The sequence below is a fragment of the Lathamus discolor genome, chromosome 2, assembly GCF_037157495.1.
Source record: "Lathamus discolor isolate bLatDis1 chromosome 2, bLatDis1.hap1, whole genome shotgun sequence".
Taxonomy (NCBI): Eukaryota; Metazoa; Chordata; class Aves; order Psittaciformes; family Psittacidae; genus Lathamus; species Lathamus discolor.
Window position 1 is genome coordinate 21,012,710 of NC_088885.1, and position 19,666 is coordinate 21,032,375.

Consider the following 19,666-nt stretch of genomic DNA (forward strand, 5'->3'; position numbering starts at 1 on the left):
TATCAGCATCAATAAACAGTGCATGTATTCTCCCTCCCTTTTGGTATCTGATGACATTCCTATCATACCTTAGTAGCACTCTGATGATCATAAAGCCTTTTTGTACTGAGCCTTTGTTCAATAACTGACATGTTCAGCATTGTAAGAGTGGGTATTAGCATCAGCAATACCCACTCCAATGTACAGCTCCACAGATTATCAGCATGTTGCCTTGAGGCATGCCTTCAAGAGGCTTAAAACTGTAAAGGAGCAAAAACAGGTGATCTAGTGGCAGGGGAAAGAAAACATGGCATAAACACTGCCTAGTGCTATTGCCCTGTTTGCAGCTACAGGAGAGTGATTTGTTGCCAAATGTTGCATACCTGAAGCAGCCCAAGTGGGTCTAGTCCTTCATCTTCTCCCCAACCATACACTCCCATTCCCTTTCTGGCATGTATCTGCCCATCGCATGAACCAACAGAAAAACAGGACACTTCCAACAGAAAAACAGGACACTTCCTAAGAGAGCATCTACGGCTGCAATTTCAGCTGTTCTGCACTCAGCCTTTCTGAGAGACCTCCAATGCAAGGGTGGTCACAGTGCAAGCCAAGCTCACGTTGGTGCCCATTTTCATTTTTGCTCCCACCCACTCCAAACTTAGTCAATTATCCCAGCCCAGGCTATTGTTTCATTTATCCCTGGAAAATTTCACTTGCTTTTCAATGCAAGTGCAGCGAACAAAATAACACGGAACAAATTATAAGCTTGTTCTTCTCCGTGCCTGGGGACAAAGGATGCCCGCTCTCTCCACCATCTTTGTGGGAATGCCTTTAACAGTGCCAGAGGCTAAGCATAACTGGCATGACTGAGCTCCTTGCTTGGCATATTTAGCACCAGGCAACAGGAAGAGAAGATGCTCAACTTAAATCTGCCTTTAGGACAGAATGAACTTGCTGCATCTGAAACACAAATGTTTCAGGGCAATGCAGCACCATGGCACATTCATCACATCAGCCCACTTTTAGCCCTGTACTTCATCAAAGGATACAGGCACTAAGACAGCTTTTATTCCTAGAGTCCTCCCAAGACACTTTCTTAGCTTGCTCCCTTCCTGTTTGTTTATTTTGAAGCAGGCCTGGTCCCTTTCTGCATTTCTCTATTCATGCTTCCAAATATGCCAAGAATTTTTCATTTCAGTGTTCACATAGCCAGGACACTGTTCCTCACTCTGAAGAGAGTCTAGGAGCCCTGGACTACTGTAGTTGTGAACAAAGCATGGTGATTTGAAAATTGTGTGATTCCAGCTGCATTAACTTCACATGAATTAAAATACAAGGGGGCAAAACTGGCTGGATACCAGCACTGAAATGGTGAATGACATAAAAGAAATAAAGGGCATGCAGATCAACTAATTCAGGTGTAAAGATATTTTAGTCTGAAAGAACACGGCTGCCTGAAGTGGAACAGTTATTCTGGATACAAACTTCCCACTGAAAATAGGAACTATTTCTAGAAGACAGTTACTCTACGACCAGGAAGGATTAGTTTGAAATAAAAATGTAACAACATATATATATATATATATATATATATATATATATATATATATATATATGTATGTATTTCAGGTTCAATTGTGTATGATACTGAAATACCTTATCCACTAAAATAAAAATTTATTCAGAGGAAACTTTGTTTTCTAAAAAGGCCTAAAGAAAATGTAGTTTATTCAATCAAAGACAGAGGTCCAAATAAGAACATAAAACATGGCTTCCTCACTTCAATGCTGAATTTCTCTGCAATCGAATTTATTCAGTGTCAAAAAGGAAATTCAATGAATGTTCATGTGTTATATCTGAATTCTCTTTTCAAATTGCACAATGTGGTAATTTAACATTTAAAAATTAGTACACAATATCTACACAAATACCACAAAGCCCTATCAAACACACAATACTTTAAAGACAAAAAAAGAATGCATTTTTTCCCTTAGACAAAGTATCCCTGACTGCCACATCTAAGAACATTAAGCAACAGCATCAGAGAGAAGTGTATTTTTAATTTCCATCTATCTTCATCAGTCCCTTTCTTTCAAATGCCTCCTATCACTCTGAGTATGAGCACTGGGCATAATTTGTTCCTCCAAACTTTTGACAATGTTTTTTTATGTCAATATATGTCAAAAGTTGTCATTACAGGAAGAACTGATAGCACTGCACATGAACACTGCCATCATTTGCTATCAGGAAGACCCCATCTTCCGTTGCTTAGAACTTTGCCAAACTTTAATTGCAATGCTATTTTTCATAGTTCCATGTCTGTCCTAGCTGGAATTTTTTGGGGAACATGGCTAAAGACTCTTGGGAAAATTAGGCTAGGGAAAAATATTGTTTGCTCAATTACTGGATGTGAATGGCTTAGAAGACAGAAAAAGGGCTAGGAAAATACAGGGAAGAATCAAGAGCGTTAGGGAGCCTCAGACTGCCAGGAGAAGGAAATCTAGACTAGGAACCAGAAAAAGCAGGTTTAGTAGGCTGAGACATAGGCATAAAAGATTGGCATGAATTACTTCCACGTGTTGCCAGTTGCATGGCAGTGGCATGGACTGCAAAAGGCTGCTGACAGCAATAAAAGGATCCACTTCCTCTAACTTACTGGAGTCCCTGTGCTGTACTACTGTCTCACTTTCAAGTAATGTGAGCAGTCAAACAGTCTCAACTAGGGAACTGCCATTTTAACCTTGACTATCAGTCTCCTAGGTAGCTCCACTAGCAATTTTACTGTGCTGTAGTTTCTTATGTCCCTAAAGACTCTGCTAGCAACCACCACTGTGTGCAGTCTTTCCAGTGCAGCTAACATTGCTGTCTCTATGCAGTTTTAGAACCACAGACACCCTTAGGATTTCCTTTGATCTTTCCAGTTTGCCCCAAGAGGTACCTTCCCTTTCATCCTTTGATTTAGACACAAGCACTGCCTGGCATGCCCCAAAGAGTTATTACTGTCCAATATCACAATATTCTACTGCCTCTTACTTGAATTTTCCTTCCCTCACAGAAAGAACATTACCAGCACCAATTTCAACATCCAAGAGCGCCCCTAGTGTTTGTTTCGATTTCCACTGAAACATCGGAAACATCAGACTAACTCCAAAGACATCGTTAGTGATACCTACTCACAGACAACAAGAAGTTGCAGGTGCAGACCAACTATCTGTATTTCTGGGCTCAAATGAGAAAATGAGAAAAGGAAAAAAAAATTAAAAAGGAAAGAAACCCCCCGATACACCCATACCCCTTTCAGCCTGAACTGATCAGTTGCTTGATGAGAACTGGGAGGCACTATTCATTCACTACTCACTCTATGTGAACTTGCTTATTAAAAGATGCAGGTCTATGATTTTCTGTCCTCTTAGATAAAACGTTACTAAATGAAGTACCTCATTGTTAATCCAATAGCTAATCTAAAGAGTTGATCTTTATATAGGAAAGCTGCCTTCACTTTTCTCATCCACAAATCAGGTCAGTTCCACAAACACACAAACCTGCAACTTTTTCACTGTATGAATTACATATCTTAAAAATAATTGTATTTCTACTTGGAGAACTGTAAATTTTCCACAGGGAAAGAATAGATACCAGAAGACTTTCAGTTCAGTATTCTCCTTTGCTTCCTGGCTTCAATTAAGAGCCAGGATTAAAAAGATTTAAAAAGCCTCTCTCTGCTGTTTTATTCTGTCATTAGCATACTTGTCAAATACCTTTTTCAGCTGCTGAACTGGAATGATCATTACTGATGACCACCATGTATTACACTCCTCTTTGCTTTCTTTAACCAGTTAAATATATAATCTTCTCCACATCTCTTTTTAAACCTACTATACTAACTTTTGTGCAAGCTCAGTTGTATCATGTCCTTTATCTAGAATTAAAACCTGTGGGACTTCTGCTGTTTTGCTTCTACTGCTTGTCTCCTTCTTAATCATAACCTTTGCTACTGCTCTCCTTATCACTGCTATAATATTTCATATTTCATCATTCAAAACTATTCCACACTTTTAAAATTAAACTGTTTACTCAAGAAGCTACTGATCAGCAACTTCAAAAAGTGCCAACAACATATAACCCCTATACATGCAGACTTGGACAGATGCTACCTTTCCCCAGCACACGCATCTTTCTCTACTGTCAAAAACCTACTAACTTGCCTCAGTAAATTCCTTGGATACCTGTTCCCATTTCTAAAATGCAAATAACCACTGTGCAGACATTGCCTGTATGCCCCTATATGTTCAAGTCATTAAAACCAGCTCCTCACTCACTGCCAGAAAACTCCCTTTAACTGTTCAAAAGAGTCAGGCAATGCTGTGTCCCTTCTCATACAGAGCTTTGCATATTCTTTTCCACAACAAGCACCCTATTCCTATACATTAATATATAATTTATAAATTGATATAACATACATTAAATATAAATACATTCTATATAATATAGAATTCATATTTTCATTGGGATTGTATTGTTCTCAGTAATAAACCTCCAAAACCCTGGGCAATTCACTTTCAGTTGATGCAGTCTTTACCACCTTTCATCTAAAGTTGCAAAATGTATAATTCTAATTAAAGGTCAATTCACACACTGGCACAAACAGCAATGGTTTTCAGTTTAGCCATACACATTGCAATTCCCTCACACTTCAGAGTTCACTTCTGCCTCATGGTCAGTTGGACACTATTGAATGCTGGTAGATCCGAGTATTCAGTGATTGCCATATGTGGAGTTTTACTCTACTTCAACTAACTTGGCTGTCAAGACATACAAAATTAATTCTAATTGCAGGAGAAGAAATATACTCTCTGAAGTTGAAAAGCTTGCCAAAGGGAAAAGTATCTTAATAAGGAAGTTGTAATGCTCATTTACTGCATGGAACTTTTTCAGTTTCTCTCTCAAAGTTCTGTAATAGCATATCCAGTGAATACCCAAAAGAAGGGTGGATGAAACAGAAACACTGACCCAACAAAAAAGGATTTCTACCATTTGCCAGTGAAGAGCACTAATGTAGACCCTCACTACCATGCAAGTGTGGGCACCTCCCAAATCAGATTCTCACTTTGCATCAGCTATTTCCACAGAGTTCTCTAAGTCACATGTACTCAAAACATCAAAGACATTATCCCACAGCCACATCAGTGGAAACAGCAGCTTCCAATGAGGACAATCATCACCAGCACTTGTGTGATGTACACAATGGAGACCTCGTAGCAGCCTTCCAGTATCTGAAGGGGGCCTATAGGGATGCTGGGGAGGGACTCTCCATTAGGGACTGTAGTGATAGGACAAGGGGCAACAGGTTAAAACTTAAACAGGGAAAGTTTAGATCGGATATAAGGAGGAAGTGCTTTACTGTGAGGGTGGTGAGGCACTGGAATGGGTTGCCCAAGGAAGTTGTGGATGCTCCATCCCTGGCAGTGTTCAAGGCCAGGTTGGACAGAGCCTTGGGTGACATGGTTTAGTGTGAGGTGTCCCTGCCCATGGCAGTGGGGCTGGAACGAGATGGTGTTAAGGTCCTTTCCAACCCTAACTATTCTATGAATCTATGATTCTATGTACATCTGTAGATCTTGTGATTTCAGTTTGGTTTTGATGTGTATAGCTAGGAGCATAGTTCACTCAGAAAAAATTCTTCTGTTCTTTCTGTAAAATTACACCTAGAAAGTTTACTGTTTGGTCTTCCTGGAATTAGTGGCACAGAACAAACATGAAACAGAAAACATAAATGAAAGTGACAGTACTATGACCTAGGGAAGCATGTGGAGCTATGGAATTTGGGGCTTATCAGGCTCCAAATTCCAGACAATTTGGACTCTTATTACAACTGTTAGGAAAAATCCTGAAGAATTTCACACCCATGGAAAACCCCACAAATTAGTTTAAGAAAATCAAATTACGAGCTATATCTCAACAGCAAATAATTCATATTGATCTAATAGAAGAATATGTAGCACACCAGATGGAAATTCCAACAGGCAGGTTGCAGGAACACAAAATCCTAAAAATGAAAAGCAAGAGGTTAAGCAGGAAAGGAAATCACATTTAAATCCTTGCTTTTGACAGTGACACTTGGATTTAACTGAGGTTATGGGGACTAAAAAGGGGAAAGAATTTCTGGAACAGCGAAGACATGGAAATTAGCATATCATGAAAAGCAGAGGGAGAGAAAGAGAGAATATATGGTAGCGTATTTAGTCTTTTTCCTCCCAAGATTGGTAACAGGAAGATTGGTGGCAGACAGGCTACCATGGGATAATGCCAGAATTATAAATAAGAATATAAAAAGCATAGGGGAGACACAACCAAGTAAAAATATTGAAGAAAAAAACCCTCTTTGTTGAAATTGAAAATGATTGCTACCATCTTATAGTTTGGACAAAACTGCTTTATTCCATAGGCCCAGGTTATGCTTAACATAAACCTGGGTATACATTTCAGTTTGTATATACCCCTAACCTTCTATATTTTGAATATTCTTACTGAACTAATTTGTGGCAAAACTTGAGATTTAAGATTATGCAGAGGATGGCTTAAAAAGCAAAAACGACTCTTCCATTTTCATGGGAAGCAAAATAGATGCAGAAGTTTCGCAGCTAACATGTATACAAACCAGTGGAAAAAAAAAAGCCCAAACATGAACAGGCTTTGCTTAACACAGCTATTAATCGTATTTTCATTCATAAACTTAAGGTTATTAAAAACCTTAACTGCAAGGTTTTTATCAACAGCATTACAGCCATTCAGGAATGGCTTTATTCAGGAACCAAAATGATTATGCACACATCAAATATCTATTATTTCAGGTCTTACTTGAAATCAGGATGTTATCAACCTATGGGGAAACAGAATAATTAATCAACTTGACATAAAATTGCTTTCCAAAACATTACCAAGCAAGTCAACAAATAACCCTTTTTCTTGCCTTTTCCAGTGGGAAAAAAAAAAGAGGCTTACTTGTAAACGGACGGACCTGAAAATGGCCTGAAACTTGGCAGGCTTAAGCTTCAGTTATCCACACTTCACTAATAAAATTTCACCTCACCAGAGGAGCAAGGAGAAGAAATGACAGCACTATCTTGTTACAGACTTTCACATCACGATATTTACCACCATCCTATCGCTGTCAAATCTGATTATAAACCAGGGATCAGTAAGCAGGAGATTAAAGGCTCATCTGAGAAGATGGAACAAATTAAATTGATGAAAACTGCCCATACTGTGTCAGTTTTACAGAAACAGCCATCCACACAGAGGAACTATAGGAATTACAGATAGGCCTGCTCTGAGCTGCTCTCTGGCTTTGAAATGTAAATGAAAACTGCTGGAATTGTCAAATATAAAGAGCTAACTTTATATATATATATATATATATATAGTGTGAGTCTCCTCACATTAACAAGCTTTGTGGAGCACAGGATCAGTATTATATTAAACAGAGATCCTTGTTGATCCTTGGGCTTTCTCTGATGTTACTGAAGAACTTTTTCTCCATAGGCATTACATGCATTCAGCTTCTAATCTGTAAGAAAAGTACTTACTGCTGTGCAATCTTTTAGGCATGTAGTGAAGGCGCTACATAAGCATGTAATGTCATTTGAGCATTTATCCACCCGAAGCAGCTACAGAGAAGCCACAGCCCAGAAGAAAGAAGTGGATGGCTGTAAAAGCAGCACAAAAACTGAGAAATAGAGGTTTATATACATAATCTCTACTGGATGGGTGGTTGAAGAGCGAGATTTTATTACTCAAGAAGAAAAAGTGTGGGGGATAAGTTGCCTTTCCCACTGCCACCCAAGTAAACAAATAAATAACAGTCTGCTCTTTCGGCTGCCATAATGGGAATCTGCCTTTGCCAATTCCTTTTTACTGATCTTACAGTTTAGCAGTATGTTCTTAACATGAAACGATGCAAGCTGAAAATGGGTATCCCTCAATTGCTTGATGCTTCATAGACCCTTGACCTTTCTGAGCATGTATAAATATGTTACAGAACGGCAAGTAATCTCAACCTCTATAAGCAAAGTGACATGTTTGAAGTCTCCCTTTCCAAAAGCGACACCTCAGAGAGGAGGCAGACACACACACAGGCACTCCACACAGTACCTAATTCTAATTTGAGAGCTACGTGGGCCCGAATCTATTCCTGCTTCTTCATGCACAAGAGCAGGTGCAAGCACATTCAGGGCACTGTCTCCTATAGCACACAGGAGCCTCTCCTAGGAATGTGCTGGGTGTAGGAGTAGTGGATCATCAGGACAGAGCAAGTTTAATTTCGTCCTCTGAACAGCAAATGCAATTTCTCTTGCCACATCCCGGGAAAAGTACAGCAGCAAAACTATCCTCCCACGGTGGATTTACTAAAGTGATTTTTTTAAAAATGAATGGAAAGAAGAGAAAAAGAAACCCTATACAGAATAAGACCCCACTGCTTACATAGCTTTTCAATTATACTGCCTGAAATGAAAGTTCCACTGTGACATTTTAAAAGAATTTATTGTCTCTCAGCTATCAATAAAGATAAAAAAAGTTGGTGGGGGGAGGATGGGAATCACTACCCAGAAAGTCAGAATAATCACTTTCCCTGTGCTCCTCATTGTCCCACATTTTCCTTTATGGGTTTTTCTGCTTTTACTGCCTACATTCTTCACCTGAAGTCAAACCCTCTGTTTATGGCATCACAGTGGTTGCTGTGGAGGTTATTACAATGTACAAAGCCAGAAATGATGAGTTTAAATTTGGAATGAGCAGCAGTATCTTACGAAATGTGTCTACAGTAGTAGGAAGTAAAAAAGAAAAAAAGTAAAAAAGGGGAAGTAAAAAGAGCATATATATTGAAAACAAGTAAATTAACTTCTTAAATGACTGCTTGCCATCGACTTTCATTATGACAACTGTTTTCAGATATGTTACCAATGGCTGGTTGTAGAAACTAGGTGCTAAACTATACATATGGAAACAAGCACACAACATGAACAGACAGTGCTAACACAGATGGCAGCAGAGCTCCTAGCCACGCTCCTCAGTAGTGCCTGCTGTTATTGCTATCTTCTTCTATAGCAAAAACATACAAACAAAACAAGGTAACACACATGCACCATGCGGTGCTGTTCTGACAATGAAAATACTTCATGTTACCCTTCACGCAGCACATTTCCAATGCACCAGATTCAAGGCTCAGTAAATTATGGCCAGAGAACAGAGATTTCTGAAAAAGCTATTAGTTCACTGTAATTCCTTCTGCTACACAGATTGGTTTCATACACACCTACTTGCACATAGACACATTTAAAAATACAACTGGTTTAGCGCAGGTGTTAATTCTCAAGAAACATGTTAAAGATTAGGAATAGGAGAAGCCTGCCTTGCCATTATGATCAGCCACTGCCAAATTTTCACAGCTTTGATAGCAGATACAGTCCTTAATTTTTCCCTACATTAGGAAAATCATAAAAGACTTAACTGAATTCATTTCTAAACCATGTGTTGCCCCTAACTTTGACACCTGAAGTATTACTAAGAATGTAAGGTCCTAGGAAAACCACTGAATAAAGATTTCTGAATCAGACCTGTACTGACAGAAACGCTTATCCATGTACTTGTTAAAAACAAATCCTTCAAAGGGCAGAGGGACAAAGATAAAATCAGGTACCAGGTTGAAATAATAACAATAGCAACAAACAGTTGGGGAGAACACAAGGAGAAAAATTTCAAACTGAGTATTTAATGGTCACAGAACTCAATGAATGATATTATTACAATACTAAGCAAAGAAAATGCTTTTACATTGAGTGCATTGACAGTGTCCATGGTCCAATGTATCCTATTACATGAATGCAGAAGCATTAATTAATTAAATATAACAAAGAGGAGCAATTATTAGGATATGTAAGACAATGGCTGTTAAATAAAGTGCTTCCTTGGAAGATACCAGGACATAAAGACAAAACGCAACTGCAGCTTCTTTCACAGATTCCTCAAGACAGACACAGGTGACTTCCAGAGAAACCCACCCAACATGATGCAGAGTGGTACATGGAGCCTCAGAGCAGACAGCCATGTTACTACCCCATGGTGGGACCCAGAGAGGGCTGTGAGACCACATCCAACCGGAATGTCAGGGTTTCAGACTCTTTGCCAAAGAAGCCAGAGACAAGCTTCAGAATTAAAGAATGCATGTCCACTGACATGCAGAATATCTGGTTCATGGCCAGTGAGGCACACAAGTTTTCTGCTAACAGAACATAGTGAAATGGCCTCTGCTACAGAGCTCCATCATAATGACCAGAGATCGCTGTGATATAAATACAGTGGAATATTTCAATTACTCAAGTTGCCAGGCCCTTCTTGTCAGAAAATCTTATCCACACTTCGATTTTTGTGACAGATAGCTTCAGGGCCAGACAGCTGGCATACACTTCCGTATCTCTTAAAAAGTTACTGTTCTTCTAGGTGAATTCTGATTAGCGATTGCAAGCCTAGTAATAGTTATCACTTTATTCAAGAACCATATAGGCAAACTGTTAGCTTTCCACGGTATTTTTTTCTGGAACATCCTAAAATGCAGCATTTTGCACTGTGTTTTGCAAGTGATACTTCAGATTACCAGTGGAATCATTTTGGCACCACTTACTCTTGGCCTGATTTCTAGGAAGATGGGGTCATTGTCTAGAACTCCCATTTTTCCAGTTTGCAGACTCGATTTTGAATCTTGACTTGTGAAAAAGCAGCCAGATTTTGTAGATTCTCCTTTCCTGGATGGTTTTAGGACTGGACTGAAGAAAGCCCTGGGCAGATTGATCAGATCTCAGCTGACACAGAGCAGGAGACTGGACTAAAGATGTTCCTTAGGACCCTTCCAACATCAATTATTCTATTAATTCCTCAGGTTTCTATTAAATATGCTGAATATGATCAGAACTCACTAAAACTAAAGAGTTTATCTTGACTAAAACAAAAAAGTCATATATTATTGTCACTCATATAAAGAATGCAATACAGAATTTGGCAACTTTCCTCTTTTTACACTTAGAAATAGTAGAGTTTCAGTCTGCAGAATACAAAAAGCATTGGGTAAAAATGTCCCTCTACCATCAAATTCCCATCATGGTGCTACAGGAATAAGATAGGGGAAATAAAGCTAGCCATGATGCATCTCCAGAACTACTGTCCCTGCAATGGAACAAAGCTATTAAGAACTCTGAAAAACTCTCAGGTATCACTTAATTATCATTCTGTGAGATCATTTGTGTGTTTCAGTCCCCGTAACAAGTGGCAAAACAGTAGAATTCAAAAACCCTAGAAAATAAGCTTACCAACTGATATAGTGCATTCAGCAAATAGCTTGATCACACAGAATCAAGTCATTCCAAGATCAGAAGCTCACTCAAGTCACTACAGTTTCTGAAAAGTGATCTTTTTCCCATCTTTACATTCACAATACAGTCCTCTCCCTAAAAGTAAAGTAGCTGAGCTGGGACTAGCTCCTCATCCTGGACATTCAGGAAACAAAGACTATACACATACAAAAATAAATAAAAAATAAATAAAAATTGCTGCTGGACTGATTAGACTGTTACTACTTCTCAGTAAAAAATAACAAGATATCCTCCTGTTGCACAAAGAATAAAACCAGCGATGAGGTCATTTTTGCTTCATTAGAACTTGCCTTGGTAGGCGAAAGGCTTGAAGCAATTTAGGCTGCACCCAACTGTACCATTAACACAAACAACTGACCATCCCTCAGGCTACTTAAATGTTAACTGAAATCAATACCTGGATGGGAGCAGCCTGCCATAGAGAATCTATAGAAGTCCAACGTCATTCAGACTGGAAAAGACCGTGTTTCCCTAAAGCATTTTGTGTGTTCTAAAAAGCACGTTCCTCCAGTTTTTAAATGGATTTGAGACCTGAATCTCTCTTGAAATTCCAAATAGCTAGACAGCAAAAAAATCACACCTCTGGTTTCAACAAAAATTGAAGATTCCCATTCCCTCGAACACAGGCTGGAACATTATGAGCTGTATACTAACCACATCAAGATTTGATTATTGTGATATCTTGTATTAAAAAGCGATGCAAAAGCCCAGAGACATTATGCCCACCATCAAACACAGCATCTCATCTGTTTTGCAATCCTGGATGATGCAAATGCATCGCAAGGGTACCTTGATCTTTCTATATACAGCTTCTTATAACAGAACCTCCTCTCACCCCCTAAAAAACTTTACTCACACTCACTTCTTTTCTAGGAGCAACCATGACCTCCCACATGAAACCACAGTGACTCTCAGCCAAAAAGATGAAATTGGTAGGACACCTGGTTATACTATGCAAATTTACTCAATCCAGCTTCTGGAGAAAGAGTATCTATCTCTTCCCAACCTCCCATTCCTCCCCCTCACTACAAATGCCAGCAGTTTAGACAGCTCTGCAGTTTCAGAGCTTCAGAGTGATAAGTATTGAACAAAATACTGGAATGGTTTGTACAGCAAAGCTCAATGCAGTCATTGACAATAACAAGTCTTTTTTCTCACTTCCCTCCACAGGCTCCTGGGTTTGTTATCACAAACTAACAGTTCTACTTTAATCTGCCTTCAGGAGAAAGTTCTACCCACTAATTCCTACTCCTCATTTCTATTTTTTGGTATTTTCCACAGGAATGCAGCATCAACAACTCTTAATGGAAATTGTTCACAGAGAGCACACAAAAATATTCTTAGACATCACAGTACACAAGATCCCAAAGCCATCTTAAAAAGAACAGTATGTTTTACACAACATTTCAGTTTTATTTATTAGCAGATCCTTCAGCATTTACCTTCCAAATGCAACAAAGTTGGGGGTTTTTTTAATGGAAATAAAGAAAATCATCTCAATGATACTACCACAAAAAAAAAAAAAGGCTTAGTGCTATTAAATGAGTCAAGGTACAGTCAGTGTAATAGCTTGTTAATAAAAAGACCTTTATTTTCAAAACACTGTTTAACTAGCAACCGGAGCACTATCTGCAAGCCCACTCACATGGCAAGACGTTGGAATTTGCAGCCTCCCTGAGACATGGCCCCTTCATTTGCACTGTGACACTTGTTCACTCTATTAACATTATTAATCAAAGAATGCCACTATAGTTTTGTTTTCATTTAATGCCTCAATATTTTAATTAGCACCTATTTAAAATCCATCAACAGAACAGAACACAACAAAGCAAACCTACAACAATATTCCTGGTTTAACTGATATACGTGTATGTGTATTGCAACTCTGCCGTGACTTTGTATGATTCGAGATACTACGGCCTCTCTCCGATTTCATATACACTGAGACAAATATGCAAATGCTACCCTACAGTTTCATGAGAAAGAGAGGTTGAATCCTAAAAGGATAAAGACATTCCAGGTTTTGGGATGGCTTATCCTTCTGCTGCTCAGAACAGCACTGGGTAAAGTCCAGCCCAAATACATATGGGAAAGCAGTCAGAGTTGCCACAGTTCCAATCAATTATTATGCTGACGTGAGGAAACAAATTCAGTACATAAACAGACATTCCAACTTTAGTTAATGGACAAGATGATTCATTGTTGTATTATGGCAAGGCTAAATGGAAAGACAAAGGCAGAGACACTAAACTGAATACTAACACTGGAAACTTCCAGATGTGAGTATAAAATGCCCCTGAGCCAGGGCTACTCAAAATATGAAATGCTTCAGAATGTACTAAAATGAGATAGTTTCTATAGTTCTGTCAGAGTAATCATTTCACCCAGCTTCACAATTTTAAACAGCATGAACCAAATAATCAGGAAAGTGATCTCCCCACCCCCAGCTTTTAAAGCACACCTTGCATTTCCCAGTAAAGTGATTTATGACCTCTGTGTGATTAAAATTCTCCAAATCTTCATAAAAAAAAAAAGGTTAGAAAAATAAATCTGGTTATGGAGGGGAAGTCTTTGGTTTCTTAACTGCTTTCCTGTGCCAAAATTAGATTTAAATGAATATCGTAAAACTGTATTTGGAGATGATCTAGATGGTGGGTTTCTCATTCTATTGTAAATTCAAATTTAAAATAAACCATGGATCAGTAGCTCTGATTACTTTTAACTGTGCAAGTTATAATGCTAGGTTTTATCAGTATCATAAATAACCTCTCCGGTGACCTAGGGGAGAAAAGGCACATGCAGGCATGCAAGAGGTATCTACTGGTTTTATTGCACCATTACTGGCCACAAAGGGTATTACCTTTTTTTAGAGTAACACGATTATGAACTGATTTTAAAAACAAAACAAACAAAAAAAAAATACACAGAATGGAACTTAAGTCCTAAAAAATCTTTAAAGTTCTTTAAGAGGTTGTACCTATTACATATATAGTCTGATTAAGAGGTCAGTTGGCACTTGCATTAAAGAAAAGACTAAGCAAGTTAAAAATACATGTGGTAAACTAACTCTTTTACCCTGTATCTTAACCCATTATTTGTTCTGAAAGCCATGCCTTCACAGCAAGATCTGCATTACACATGACAAACACATATTCACTGACTAGTGAGACCCTAAAGTGGCTGAGGCAACAAAGTGTTAGTAGATCTAAGCAGAAATAGCATCAATGTTCACACTTTCTGAACATACAGGCTATAAAAATGCTTTAAGTTTTAAAGTCTACCTGCAGATTATTCCAGCTGATCACAGAAAAGAGGTTTATTTGCTTCAAGAAGACAACTTCTATTTTTAGATTTATATATATGAATAGATATATAAAAAATGCCTACATGAATTTCAGACATTTACTTTTACAAATACTACAATAAGCCAAGTGTAAAAAGTGAGGCATTGAGAACTATGCCTCCAACAAAACAGAAGATTTAGTTACGACTACCTCAATATGACCAAGAACATTATTTCCCAGGAGAAACAGAAGGGAAAAGAAAGGAACAAGCTGACAGAAAATACTGAAGCACATTCTGGAATGTTTCAAGAAGAAATGTGAGAAGATGAGAACATCTGAAAGTGGAAAAACTCAAGCACAACTTTATTTCCCTGCCATTAAGCGTGGATTTAGTCTAGTCCAGCAGCAACCAGAAGTCAGTAGCATATATGTATATATCTAAGTTTATACAAGAGGAAAACAACGTGCAGGTCTGTATGTAGCTCTTCCACCAGTTCAACACAGTTAGAGGAGTCCACTTCTCTAGAGAGATTATATGCTAACTTCTGTCCTTACCGCGTTACAGCCTTTCCATTACACTCAAGTGGAATAAACACCAAACAGAAATCAAAACAACATTTTTTTGTCCTGTTCTGTGACAGCTCTAGACAGGTGAAGACTAAAATTGGTCAGCAGGCCCAGGTGAAAAACAGAGCTGTGCTGCTACAGCTGACATTCATTTATCCAGGCTACCTGGGCATGATCCAACGTACTGGCCCAATACCAACTGTTTTCATTGTGCTGGCTGATGCACAGAGGACTTCTGCTCCCCAGCCTAAATTTGTGACAGTTTAAAAAAAAAATAAAATAAAATAAATTAAGAAATCATTTTCTGTCTAAAATATGTGTTAACATACTACATATAACACCTCTGTATGCACACACTCCCACGTGTTCATCCCGCACTGTTTACTTGCTCTGTTTTCCACTGGTGATTGTTTTATTGCTAACTTTCACATAGCTTTAAAAAGCTTTCTCTCCATTGTTTTCAGTTATTTGACACCACTGAAAATACCTTTGTGTTTCATAACCTCTAGTCACACTCTTTCTGTAACTACTCCTCGAGAGAGGAGATTTTTTCATACAAGTATTTCTAAGTTTTCTTAAGTAGCACAGTAAAATACTACTTGATTTACACTGTTGTTTCCGTGATGCTACTCATTAACATCTTCCACTTAGAGAATTCTGGCTGTAGCCTTCCACCTAGGTTTTGAAGCTCTTAGGAGACTTTACAAGTAAGGTGTCAATGCCAACCCAACATTAAATCATTTAAAAATAGGCTTTTTACAAGACCATTATTATTCATCATCTTAACAGGATCTTGAGTTTTTGCTTGCATCTTGACAAAGACTTTGTTTACTGCCTAGACCACAATGGATAGAAATGCTTGTACTTTACAAACTATAAAAAGTGTAAACCAAGAACTTCGGAACATGAAGTAACAGGGAAAATCTCGTGTTTTCAAATATTTGAAAAGTATAGAATAGTCTCCATAATTGCTCATATAAAAGGTGAGAAGAATGTCAAAGCTGGCAAGTATTTGTAACTTGACTCAGTTAAATGGCAGATTTGCTCAGGTGCTCCCAGCTCAGTAGGCACTCTGCCAATTTAGATCCTGAAGTGATGCCCAAATAAACATATCTGAAGCCAAACATACGCAGAAGTATTGTGCTTGGTCTTTAGCTGGTGTCAATCATAACAGTGCCATTCAGATACACAGGGCTATGCCACATTTCACCAACACAGGCTGGTGGCGTATTGAAATGGTTTTGCAGCAGAGAGAATAGGAAAGAACAACATTACTGCCCCTAAAGTCTTCCATACTTTCAATAACTTCCAGTTCTCTTGTGGACAGTTCTCACTTCACTTTGATGACTGCACGCACGCATGAGTCAAACCAGTCAGTCTGCTTGCCAGTTAAATATTGCTGACAGCTCACACAGCACATTTGTATTTTTAAGTTTATCTTACCTACAAACCCTCTAATGCTACAGCTTTAACATTTTATGTCAATTTCCTATTTCTGCATGAAATCATCAATACTGTCTAAAAAAAGCTGAAATTTATCTAATTTCAGGTAAATCCTGAACCCATTCTTGGAAAACAGAGAGTTTCTGTAACTTTGAAAATTTAAGAAGCATGCTAAAGTAATACTACACCTTTTTTTTCTTCCTCCCCAAAAATCTCCCTGTACAACATAATCAGTATTAGGGATGTACAAATTAGGTCTAATTTTGGTTTTGCTTACATTTGGAGCTCCTAAAGGATAGTAAATGACCTGATAAATAATGACAGTGTACCTTGAAAAGACAGCACAGCAGAAAGAACGATTATCCTTAAAGTACAGTTGAAAACTAATTGGGATGCGAACTGTATGTGCTGCATTTAAATTTAGTGTTCCATGTTGTTACAGCAATTACTTAAATGAGAATTTAGTGACATATGACACTTTACAAAACATTTGGAAGAAGTAACTGAGAGACTGAAGCACGCCACACCTTTTTTGTTAAGCTAAATTAGAACTCGGTTACAAAATATCTCCCTAAATTAACTAATTTATGGTAGAGCTACTTTGATAATATTTTGACCACGGCAGCATACTGCAGTAGTACAAACTTTGCCACAATTGCATAGCTGTATCAGGCAAAGGTTTTCAGCTTGGCCCCACACCTTACACCACACAGTCTATGGGTTCAATCACGGCTCTTCTCAGGTCAGTGGCAAAATTCCCACCGACCTCACTGCATCCACTGTGTGCCTAGCTACTGCGTAACACCCACAAATAACATGGATGTAACTTAGAGGGATCTCACCAACTCTTTTGTTCATCTGCTATTCCCCACTCCCAGCATCACACTTGGAATTCATAGGATAAATATTTACAACTATTGTTAAAGAGCCACTTCCATTCTCTAACTGGATGACACTTCCTTTTCTGCACAGTCACTTCGTTTAGAGGTTTTCTGACATCCACTGACAAAACCTTCGCTCAGACTTTTAGTCTGTTTCCTCTTTGCCTTGTGAAAGACGCACAAACAAGCCAAACAGAAGAGGAGGTGTGGCTGCCAAAGCACTCCAGCTCAGAAATACCTGTGTGACAGTCGGTTGGAGAAGTGACTTCTAGTTTTCTCTCATTTCAGACAGGCACTCAGGGTTATTACTTTCATAGCAAGCACCTTTTTCAGAACACTGTCACCTAAAACGCCAGGCTGCCCATCATCACAACATCTTTGTCATCAAGATTGCTGCATGCACTACAGCACTCTTCATACTTGTGAGGAGTGCGAATTACTCCCTCAGCCAAATAATTTTCTCTGAAAAAAAGGCAGAAAGTTACTCTGGAAACTAACATACCCAACAACAAACAAGCACAGATTCAAGCAGAACTCAAACACAACTTAAACTGTTACTTTATCCTTGAGGGGCTAGGTGGGAGACTTCTGCAAACCCACTTACTCACCCAAACTGTTCCCCTATTTGTTCCCTACACTCAGAACAAATTCCAGTGAGATTTCCAGACACTGCGAGCGGATCCACGAGCAGTTGGGTTTGCTCATCAAAGCAGACTACAGTGACAGCCAAGTGGCACAGTAATGAAACCATTCATGACAGGTTTAGCTCTGGGTAACCGCATTCACCGATGTGCACACAACGAAGAGGTCACGAACCTCAACACTTGTTTTCAACAGTTCACGCAAGACAGTTCCCTTCTGTTTCCAAAGTGAGGATCTGATTTTGAAAGAACATTTGTGCACAGCATAGCCTTGGAAAAGAGCATCTTGTCTCCCCGAACAAGTAAAGGGGGGACAAGAGCAGTGATTTTAACGGTGTTTCCCAAGCATTCAGACCAGACAGATGCAAGCCAAAAAAGATTTCGAGGACTCTCCCCAGATTCACCAGCGTTTGCCAGGCTGCAAATGCTTTCTGCAACAATCAAAAAAAGCCGCTATCAAAGCAAATGCCAAAATGCACGCGAAGCCGTTTCCTCTCCCATAGCTCCGGTACGCGGTAAATAAAACCCATGAGGGGCAGCTCGGCGGAATTCGGAGGCAGGGAGCTCCCTTCCCTCCCAACCCGCTGTACGGGAAAGGAAACGAGGATCCCGCTGCCCCAGCAGAGCCCCGCGGCTAAGGCAAGTCACAAGCAAGTTAGCCTCGGCGGTGCCCCGCTCGGACCTCGGCGCTCCCCGTCCCATCTTCGCTGTGAGCCCCGCCAAGCCTCACCGCGGCCGCCCCCTTACCGTGCCGCGGCTGGGGCTTGCCGCCCGGCGGCTTCTCTTTCCTGCCTGCCGCCGCGCTCCGCATCCGCCAGCAAGCCGCCCCCCTGCCCAGCGAGCCAGCCATGCCGCGGCGGACCCGGCCCGGCCCCGCGCCCAGCCGAGCCCGGCGGTGGAGCGCGGGACCCGCTGCCCGAAGGCGGCGGCGGCGGGAGGAGCGGCGCGGTGCCGGCGAGCCCGCCTCCGCCCGGCCCGGTGTCAATCAGCGAGGGCGGGCAGCGCGGAGCCCCGGGCAGCACCGCCCCGCGCCCCCCGCGGCCGCGGACGGGGCACCGTAGGACAGCGCTTGGGCCCCTGCCCGCTCCGGTCCGAGCGCCGCCGCCCGCCGGCGAGGGGTAAAGCGGCGGCGGCAGCCCCCTGTTCATACCGTGCAGAGGGAGAACATCAGCAACGGCGGCGGCGGTGGTGGTGGTGGTGGTGGGCTTCCTGGACCAGAAGGCTTGCACACTTGGGAGATGGCAGTCCTCGGTATAAGCCTCCTCCTGCCCGCCGGCAAGTCCTCCCACAGCACCTTCCCTGAAAAACATGTGTACGTTACCTCCTGCCATCAAAATCATTGGTTCTGCACACTCCTGACTCCAAAACGATGAGTAACTCAACCTGAGATTCCCACTTCCCACAAGCCCATGTGTGGTGAGATAGCAGCCTCCCGCCCTCACCTCCGC

General features: G+C 40.2%; 1 protein-coding gene across 4 annotated transcripts in view; it reads right to left on the reverse strand.

Moving 5' to 3' along the window:
* Positions 1–19,440, reverse strand: part of ZNF385D (zinc finger protein 385D) — a 426,940-nt gene extending 407,500 nt beyond the window's left edge. The window contains exon 1 of one of the 4 annotated variants that reach the window (XM_065666059.1): positions 19,369–19,440. Coding sequence is in view for 1 of the 4 variants with exons in the window: in XM_065666052.1 (XP_065522124.1) it covers positions 18,966–19,068 (103 nt within the window). In the remaining 3 variants the exon portion in view is untranslated. Of the gene's footprint in view, positions 1–18,965; positions 19,132–19,368 lie in introns of those variants that run through there. The other 3 variants (XM_065666052.1, XM_065666054.1, XM_065666055.1) reach the window with 3 other exon arrangements.
* Between the last annotated feature and the right edge of the window lie 226 nt (positions 19,441–19,666).